This window comes from Epinephelus moara, chromosome 6 (assembly GCF_006386435.1).
Source record: "Epinephelus moara isolate mb chromosome 6, YSFRI_EMoa_1.0, whole genome shotgun sequence".
Taxonomy (NCBI): Eukaryota; Metazoa; Chordata; class Actinopteri; order Perciformes; family Serranidae; genus Epinephelus; species Epinephelus moara.
In genome coordinates this window covers 4,456,462-4,467,181 of record NC_065511.1, presented here as the reverse complement: position 1 = coordinate 4,467,181, position 10,720 = coordinate 4,456,462, and the positions used below count along the sequence as shown (strand labels likewise).

At 40.7% G+C, this 10,720-nt stretch overlaps 1 protein-coding gene across 1 annotated transcript in view; it reads right to left on the bottom strand.

The window, feature by feature from the left end:
* popdc3 (popeye domain containing 3) overlaps positions 1 to 3,516 on the bottom strand; it is a 14,830-nt gene extending 11,314 nt beyond the window's left edge. Inside the window, exon 1 of the mRNA XM_050045856.1 lies at positions 2,948 to 3,516. Coding sequence (XP_049901813.1) covers positions 2,948 to 3,453 — 506 coding nt within the window. The 5' untranslated portion in view covers positions 3,454 to 3,516. The remainder of the gene's footprint in view (positions 1 to 2,947) is intronic.
* Positions 3,517 to 10,720: the final 7,204 nt, after the last annotated feature.

Below are 10,720 nucleotides of genomic sequence, written 5' to 3'. Positions count from 1 at the left end.
GGACACGGAGAGCAGCGTGCCTGCTCTCATGGGACAAAGATCCTCTGAGAAGAAAGACGGTTCACTCTGCTCTGCCGCCAGGAACAAACTGGGAGGCAAAGATCCTCTCTGAGGAAGAGGGCTCACTTTGCTGCAGGGTCCACCTACGTATATTGTTTCTCTTCTGATACAGTCAATGTGTGCGTCACAGCCACTGTCGTGTATTGCGGAAAAAGCTTTATAAGACGGTTACAGGCAGCAAACTTGTGGATGTCTTTTGTTTACAATTTTTTTAGCCACTTCATTTAAATTGTCTGCCTTGTGATTAGATTTAATTTAAAATATTTATTTTGTATGTGTTGGTCAGAGATTGTTAAATAAAAGTACATGATGACTAATGTACTGCTTTGGGGTCAATTCTTAACGTAAACAGTACTTTTAATAGTAATGCACCAGGTCAGAGGGTTCCTTGTTAAATATACTTCGTTAGTTCTCAGAAAATATCTTAATATCCAAGCAAATTTTGTATCATAATTGAAATATACTTGACTGAATCGATATTGAACTGAATTGAATTGAATCGAATCGAATCGTGAATCGGATTGAACTGAGTCCTTGAAAATTGAATCGAATCAATCTGGAAAATCTGAATCCATACCCAGCCCTAATCAGCAGATGGATTTATTACTGTTTAAGCTGTTAAAATCATGCTAAAATCACATATCTGCTATCATAAAATCCTGTGGTTGGTTCATTTTCTTTAACACCACAAATGAACCACACCAGAGTCCATTTGGAAGCAGACTGAGACCCACTTGTTTGAGCAGTCTCTGTTTGGTTGTTTGGTGCTCACCAGGGTTCAATCGACAACTTTCCCACCAGACCAAACGAACTGTACTAACCACACAAACAGACCCGATTTCATTTTAAACTAACCAAACAGGTTAGGTCCGAAAGTACCCTTAGATACTTTGTCCTGCGCGTTTCTACCATCAATTTTACGTCATTGTAAGGTAGGAATTGACAAAGAAAATAAAAAGAATATGGGCTATTGGTCACAAAAGTAAAACCAAATGGTTGTCACATTGAGATTGGTTGCTCACCCGCCTGTCCACTTAAATTTATTGGCATGAATCTCACTTAGTATGACTGTATGAAAATAACTGTTAAATTTATGCAAGATAGGCATAATGTGTTAAAAAATGTAGAATTAAAAACACCATCTGGTTAAAAACATCCCTTTTGTTCAAGAAACAGACTTTGATGTTATGGTTGCTGATTATGATCTGGTAGTTTGGTAGAGGTGGGGGAAAAAACAGATAGGCTACATCACAGTATCACAACATTTTTGTGTGGCAATATCGTATCATGACACAGTGCCAAGTATTGATTTTTTTATTATATAAATTATTTCAAATACAAATTAAATTTATGGTAGCCTACTAGAATAATATAATCAATTGCTTTTTCAGTCCACTCTATACATTTGGCTGAAGTGACTGACAACTTCATTTTATTAGATAAAACAGATGTTGACAAAGTTTACTTTGGGGTCATAATTTACAGTTGAAAAAAGGCAATAAACCGAGTCAGAAAGGTGAACAGGTAGATGAGCGGCAGCAAATTATATCTAGTGGACTGAAAAAGCAGCTGATTATATTATTCTAGTAGGCTACCTAAAATTTAATTTGTATATTATATTAATCATGTACAGTACAAAACAGATACCTGGCACTGTGTGACGATACCATTGCCACACAAAAATATCGCAATACCATGCTGTATCTGTATGTGATCTGATCCAGCCTTACACCCCAGCTCGGGCTCTGAGGTCTGTGGATCAGAATCTGCTGATGGTTCCGCGCACTCGTTTCCGGACCAGAGGAGACCGATCCTTCCAGGCTGTTGCTCCCAGGCTTTGGAACGATCTTCCGCTCTCTCTGCGTTCGATGGAGTCTGTTGACTCCTTCAAAAGGCAACTTAAGACCTATTTATTTGTTCAGGCTTTTGCTTAATTGTCTTGGGGCTGCTATGATTGTCACTGAGTTGTCTTGGCCTTTTTTAATTTAAATTTGTATGTACTTCTTAACTGTGTATTGTTTTGTTGTAATTATAAAGCGCTTTGTGACCCTGGTCTGTGAAAGGCGCTGTACAAATAAAGCTTACTTACTTACTGTATCGATTTTTTTCTCCCACTCCTAGGGTAATATCATAAGTACTGTCTTTTGCTGGCTTCAAACACTGCATTACAGTAAAGTTATGTCATTTTATGATCTCACCATACTGTTGTAGCTGTTCTATTATTTGCCTTGCTTAGTCATTCTAATCATATTACTGATGATTAACCTATTCATCAAAAATCTCACTGTGTAAATATTTTGTGAAAGTGCCAGCCCTGCAATGTCATGGTAATATTGATATTGAGGTATTTGATAAAAAAATATCGGAATATTTAATTTTCTCCATATCACCAAGCCCTGAATGTATCAGATGCTTTCAGTCAAAAACTAAATCATCAGCAGTATCAACATTTTATTTATCAAATATATTGGGCCTACTAGAGATTTATTACTGAGAAGTTAACATGTAGGCCTGTGTTAATCAGATCCATGTCTGTTGAGTAAAGATAATGTGCACCAAAATAAAAAGTTGATTTTTATCAGAATGTAGAAAAAGATGCTAAACTAGTTTCCACCCTTTGACCCCCTGTCCCACCGGAGCACTGAGATGTGGAATAAGTGAAATAGTGGCACCTATAACCTCAGCTCAACCTTTGCTGTTGCCTGGTGACCAGTTAGAGGAAAAACTCAGTCAAAACTATTTCAAATATCAATGCCGAATTGACGGGATCTGGCAAAACGTCACACTGTGAAAGTTTCGTTTTCTTTCTTTAATCTTTTAGCTTTAAACAAAACATTTTAAAGATGTATGAATGGAGTTTGGCATAGGGGTGATGGAAGTTAGTCACCTGCCAGACAGGAGCACCGACAGCTTGTCTATCGCGGTTTTCCCTTCTATGGCGAAGCAGTGGTCCCTCTCTATGGTGTGGATGTCTCCGTCACAGCAGGCCACTATCTTCCCAAAATGTGTAAGCGACACTCCGAGTTTTTTAAACATACAGTTGTAAAGCTCCTGGAACTCCTTCTCGAAGGAGACGCTCCTCAGCCGGTAGGCAACATGCAGCACTTGTCCCAAACACACCCCGAACAGCGCGAAACTCCACAGGAACGAGTCGGTGGTGCACGAGTCCGTCCAGGCCCACAGAGTGCTGCAGAAGAAGCCCAGAGTCAGAAAGGTGAACAGGTAGATGAGCCCATAAAAGCCGCTGCCGCCCATGAAGCCGAGGAAGAGGAAAATATTGGCGAGGTGGAAGACGGAGCCCTCCGAGGAGTCTCTCCACTCCTCACATAACGGGTACGTTGCCGCCGCCGGCTCCACCGTGAAGTTCATGGCTTCGAAATCTGGAGGCTCCATGTCTGTTAAAGTCAATAAAACTACCAGCACATTTCACACAGATGTCCTCCAGGGTCTGTCAGAGCCCGCACACAGCTCAGAAAACTCCGCAAACACAGCAGCGCAAACACAGAGTAACCTTATACAGTCTATGAGAGTAGCACACACACCTGACTGTGTGAAGAGCACAGAGTTAGCCCAGATACGACAGGAAGTAGAAAAAATAAAATGATAAGAATTTATTGATTGGCAAAAAAAGAAGTGCCAGACTAGGATATATCTTGAAACCGTGTTTCCGTTAATGCTTTGAATTAGGGACTGTTCTTTACATATAGGGTTTTTCATGTGTTGTGCATGCTGGTTAGTTGGTTTAATGGTTTATTTCTGGCCAAATTTTAAATGAGATATAGAATAAAGTGACTTAGAGTTGTTGTTTTTGTTTGTTTGTTTTTATGGAAGTGTTCTTTGCACAGGATGTGTCCAAGGACTGTCATATATTTAAAAATCCAGGAATGCGTTTTAAATTTTTTTTTTTTTTTTTAAATCGGCAGTTAAATTAAATGCAAAATCCAACCATTTTAATTTGTGTGCCCCTCCCCTAAATCAAAGTAAAAAATACAGCTAAGTCCCTCCTCTATGCTTAAACAATTATTTGATGTCCCTCCCCTTTTTGCACCCCCCCCCCATACATAATGAACAGTCCCTTATAGGCCTGTTATTATTTCTGGGCAACAATAACTCTTGTAGCTGATTCAGAATGATCGAGATTCGCACACTTGTAGTCTGGGTTAAAATGAAAAGATTTCTGCCAGAGCGACATTTTTTCCCTAACCTTTACATAAAAAAAATCTATTTCCTGCAGAGAGCCCTCTTGGCAAAGTGCATGCAGCCTATTTATTGCATTTATCCAGGGCTGTAATCACCCATTTAACACTGTGAGGGAACATTTCAAATCTGCAACCCAACCCCTGAGGGGGGTCAGGGGAGAATTCTCCACAGGAGAAAGCTAAACTGACCATTTTACAGTGTTTTGAAACAAAAATCATTTCAGGGAGGTAGCATATGTACACACTGTGCCTTTTTTAAAGTGACATTATATTATGACATTTTTAATGACATTTGTTATGACAGCACTCGTGCAGCGAAAGTAATGTAAATACAGAGAAAGTACAGTGTTCAACAATGATTGCACCTCAGCAGTCAAACAGTGGCTTCTGCTGGGGTACGCCATTGCCACTTGCACAAGCCACAAGCAGAACTTAAGCAGCCTCATACTAGAACCAGTAATACTGGACTACAACCAGTAATAATAACGGCAATTTGTTACATTTATGTATGATTATCATTACATTTGTTAATGATTATCTCTGGCATTGGTACATGGTTGCCTGTTGCTTGAGCATGTTTGAATATGAGAAGATGTGTTTTCCCTAGTATAGATTATAATTATTACTAGGGCTGTGCAATTAATCAAAATATTTTATTGAAATCGTACTATGGTCAAGTACAAACCCAGATTGCAGGGGTTGCAATTTTTTGGTACAAATAAAATGTGTCACAACATACCATGACAAATGAAGCATTGTAGCACTGCAGAAATGGCCCGGCCTACAAAAAACATTCTAGATGTGTAAGGTAATATGATTGTTTGGTACAGAACCCAGGAAAAATCATGTCATCATTTAAATTATTTTCAATTATTTATTCATTGTCTGTATCCGCTTGTCCTGTTCAGGGTAAGAGGTGTGGTGAAGTACACCCTGGGCAGGTCGCCAGACTATCACAGGGCTACTTTTTTTCAGTTAAAATGAAATGCAATAATTACCACTCCCACTGAAATCGCAGTTCACATGCAGTGTCTGTCAAAAACTCACAATATAATTTATTTTGCTGCCTAGCCTTTTTTTTGGGCCTCATTCTGTTTCTATGGCTTCAGATGAGGGTCACACTAGGAAAAGAATGATGGAGGTGCTCCAAATACAATACTCAAAATGATAATACTTTTATTCTGACAGTCCAAATGTCTCATTTCCGATGTGTCTGTCTCTGTGTGGGTTGACATAGAAAAACCAAAAGAAAAAAAAAACAGATCTAAAAATGATAGCAGTGGCCCTCTTGATCCTGGCGTCCTCCTTATTATAAATATGAAATGGTGATTGCCATGTAGGGTGGTGAAAAATAAAATTAAAAACCTATAAGATAAGTTAAGATTACTATGAATGTATTCATAATAAGTGAGTGTGTAGTAGTGCACCTGAGTGAAAGAGGGCCAGAGATCAACTGGACTGATTTCTCCTCATTAATCAGAAGTATGAGGGCTTCTGAGAGTGACCAGAATAGCAGCATCCCCCCCTGTGTGTCTCTGGTCAAGGTGACTTTGACTATTTGCTGGATGGGAGAAACTGAGTGTTGGTGAAATATCTGGGGCAGAGGAGGACAGAGCACCCCTGGGTGTGTTTCACATCATGCCAGACATAAGGAGCTGGTCCTGTGTTTTTTTTGTTTGTTTGTTTGTTTTGGGGTTTTTTCAGATGGGGGTAATGACGAAGGAAACTAATACACAGGGCATCAGGTGCCAGTTTGGAGCTATTTTTAATGAGCACCAGAGAACTTGATAGAATTGTTAAGTTTGTGTCTGGAGTCTGAATACATGACAAAATGCACATGCCTCATTCATCAGGATTTATCTCCATACATGTCACCAGACACCAGCTTTTCCACCCTGGAATCTGTGTGCGTTTATGTGTGGTTATGTGCACTCATAGGAAAGTGTGTGTGCAGACATGCAGACCTGCTTTTACAGTAAGTTTGGCTGAGCAGCCGAGAGCTCAGATAGCCACAGATGACACATTGCCAATTAGCACTAATGTTGATGTGTATGTAGGGAGCACGGCTGTATTGTCACTGCTGCTGGGAAGGCAGATCCATCCAATCACACACACACACACACACACACACACACACACACACACACACACACACACACACACACCACCTTCCCCAAAACACACTCCTTAGAGACAAACAGCAATAATTAATCTCCGTCAGAAGATGACCCATGGTGTTTTCTGTCAGTGCTCTCCTATTTTTAGCTGTCCCTGGATAGAACTCTAACTCACTGGGAAGGGGAGTTGCAGCGATCCATTCTGGTGGCAGAGGCTCTCAGGTTCCATCTTACAAATGACAGCTATCCATGTGTGTTGGATTACATTCAACAACACACTAAATCTGACTGACTCATTTCCAGCACTACATGACTTCCAGCACTGGAACACTTATGGTTCAATTAATTTGGTTAGAGTAACATTAAGCCAAAAATTAATGGCACATGCTGTGACTTTTTTTCCAGTACCAAATAGTACACCTGATACCCCAAATTTTGTCCAACCCAGTTGCCAGACAAAAGGTTGGCATTTTACATTTCTGAAAACCACAGATACATTACATTTGCATGTTATTATGTGCCAAATAATGACAAAAGACAGCACTTGTTGATAAAACCTTGTTAGAGCAGGTAGACTAATCAGACAATTAAGCAAAATCACAAGAAAGGCAGTGCAGTCTAATGCTGGCATCCATACTCTTTCCCACCTTATGAATGATAGAGGCTTGAGACCATTCAAGGATTGTCAAAGCACATATGATTTATCTAGAACATCTTTTTATTTTTATTTACAATTGAAATCTGCTTTTCAAAGTTATGGAGATCCATCATGCAATATTTCTCTTTCTGTACACCTGCTTCTTAAGCTTCTATGTACTGAACCTAAATATGGGGCTTTCATATCCAATTTATATGAAAAGTTACAGGAAGCTACAGGTCCTGTAATGGGTGTGACCAAAGTCTGGAATGTTGACGTAAAGGAATGGGAACAAGTCACTAATTGGATGAGAGTAAGGGGAAACATCAAAATCTCATCGAGAAATTTGAACCACCAAATGATTCATGACAAATGTATTCACAGACTGTACTTTACTCCCAGGAAACGCTATCAACTTCAACTTTGCTCCACACCCATACATACTATGCAGTAACAGACATATAGGAACCTATTTGCATACAACATAGCAATGCCCAGAGGTGGAGTTGTCCTGGTCTCAAGTGGCTTCTCTGATGGGATGTATAATTAAGCAATATCACACGAGAGGGACTGATGTTGTACTGTATATCGTCACGGCAAACATAGTTAAGTAAAAAGTAGATTACCAGTTTAAAAATATATTTGAGCAATAAGTAAAAGTACACTTCAAAAAAAGGAACATAAAAAGTACTCGTTCCTTAAAGAAAAATACTTTTTGAACTCCTTTGAATTGCTTGTAATGCGTTTCAATGCATTACCCACCCCTGCAACGCCACAAAAAAAAAAAAAAAAAGCAGCACACACTTGCAAAATAGACATGAAGCACAAATTTAGTACAAATATGGCAGAGCTGCCAGAGAGGCAACTAAACGTCTGAGCTTACATTGTGTCATGCAATATCACACGAGAGAGACTGATGTTGTACTGTATATCGTCACGGCTGTGATTCGGTCCTAGGCACGAGGCCGCAGGCGATATACGATATACAGTACAACATCACGACCCTGAGTGTGATATTGCTTTAATACAACAGTTCAACCACAGCTTAAACAGCAATGCTGAGTAAGGAAATGTTTTAGTGTTTCTGTTAGTCTGACTGCTTGTGTTTCTTCATCTGTCAGAGTAGTTAGGTCACCATGTTCTCAAATAATTGACAAGGTATCTCGAGGAATTACGGCTGAATTGGACGCTTCTGCAAGTACAGATTTATGGTCCTTTATGGTCCTGAATTTATTAGGTGAGGTCTCTAATTACCGTAGCTGCCAGTGGCCATGCAAAATCAACAACATTTTATAGTGAAAAAAAAAATGGAAAAAGACATGGACAAATTAACCAGCAGTGAATTCCAGGCTCTACTGCGACAGGGGACAAATGATGCATTTCTGACTCGTCAAAGTAAAAGTGGCATCACTATAGCCTACCAACTGCTGGCTGGTGTACAGTACATCTTGTCAGCGTTCCAACTGTATTTTAGTCCGCAGTTCTTGGGGAGCTCCTTAGGCAGTTCCTCTTGCAAGTACCTAGAGCTGTTTGGTCTGAAAACACCTAATGATAACATGATCAGACTTGCATTTACTTGTTATATCTTTGGATGTTGGGAGCAATGAGCAGGATATTTGCTTGTTAACTCACAGACTTTTCCAGCCCTGCTTTAATTGACCCTGGTCTTCCTTCCCTGTAATAGATTCCCACCTCTGGCATAACAATGAGACGTATTCCTACTTGGTGGGTTGTGCGCCACAGCTGGACTAAGCAGTCCACAGACATGGTTTGACAGGCCTGCTGTACCTTGTTAAGGGAGCAGGGATTTCCAGGGAGGAGCAGCACAGACAAAGCATGACATACATTGTGGCTGAGGAGGGACTTTACGTGGGCTTGAGGCGTAGGAAGACAAGATACAAGGGTGAAATCAGAGAGTAAGAGGCAGGTGACGGGAAAGTGGTGGTCACTCATTATTTTGTCTTTGAAAGCTTTTTGATAATGTGTTGAAAAGGCAAACGGTTCAGGATAGTTTCAAAGAAAGAGGTTTTTTTGCTATCTGATGTGATGGTAATATCAAAGATGTTCATAAGGCTTTCCTCCTTGCCCAACCCATCAAACATCCATCGAGAGACATGAAATCTGCAAGAACAAAGAAGCCTTTACTCTTCATTTCCCTCAGTAAAACGAGCCACCTTTTCCTCTTTTCATACATGGAGGGGAGAGCATTGTTACTCGTGCTGGCTGTCTGTCCATCAGCAATGCAGAACAGTGTGAAAGTGTGTTCAAGTCTTTATCACACAGGAAATGAAAGAAGAGCGCAGACGATGGGTTCAACAACCAACAAAGGAGAGTATGGAAATCAGATCCACCCTCCTTTTATCCTCCTTGCATAATGAGAGAAGAGTAGACAGGCGATTTCTTTCTGACCTTTTTTTCTGGATACCCTAGAGACGTCTATTCTTTGAGGGAACACAGACTTTATCTTCTCTAAAGGACAGAGGAACCAAGGAAGAGAAAGCTAACATACTGTATATTCACACATACACCAGGAAACCAACAGACATTCAACTGTAACCCCAAATTCCAAAAAAATTGGGATGCTGTGTAAAATGCAAATAAAAACAGAATGCAATGATTTGCAAATCCTTTTTGACCTATATTCAATTAAATACAGTAAAGAGACAAAATAATGTTCAGTCCGATAAATCATTGTTTTTGTAAACATACACTCACTCTAAATGTAATGCCTGCAACACGTTCCTAAAGTTTGGAGTGGTACGTTTACCACCATGCTAAATCACCTTTAACTTTAACAACACTCAGTAGGTGTTTGGAAACTGAAGACAATAATTGTTGAAGTTGTTGAAAGTGAAATTCTTTCCCACTCTTGCTTGATATACGACTTCACTTGCTCACCAGTCCGAGGTCTCTGTTGTCGTATTTTGCACTTCATAATGTGTAACACATGTTCAATGGGAGACGGGTCTGGACTGCAGGCAGTTCAGTATAGCACCTGCTCTCTTTAATAACGAAGCCGCACTGTTGTAACACGTACAGAGTGCGTTTCATTGTCTTGCTGCAATAAGCAGGGACGTCCCTTAAAAAGACGTCGTCTGGACGGCAGCATATGTTGCTCCAAAGCCTGTATGTACCTTTGAGCATTAATGGTGCCTTCACAGATGCTGGCTTTAAACTTTGAGCTGGTAGCAGTCTAGATAGTCCGTTTCCCCTATGCCTGCAGGACACAATGTCCATGATGGACACTTCTCCACTTTGTGTCAGTCCATCTCAGATGAGCTGTGGCCGAGAGAAGTCAGCTGTGTTTATGGATGTTGTTTTGCTTCGTATGGTAAGAGTCTTAACTTGCATTTGTAGACGCAGCGACAATGTGTGTTTACTGACAGTGGTTTTCTAAAGTGTTCCTGGGGCCATGTAGTAATATCCTTTATACAATAATGTAGGTTTGTAATGCAGTGCAGTCTGAGAGATCGAAGGTCACGGACATTCAGGGCTCTAGTTTCCTGGCGCAGCGCAGGTGGCGCAGGGTGGCGAACCCCGCGCAGAGCTAGTTTCGAGCAGCGCGACCCGAGGCGCGCTCAGTTTGGTAGTTTGGCAGACCGAGGTGCGCTGAGATGGGTGTGGCGGCGCAGCAGGGGGAGGTGCCGACAGATCCAGCTTGGCGCAGTGACAGTTTTGTGCCAAAAGGCTTCGCCGAAGGTGCGCTA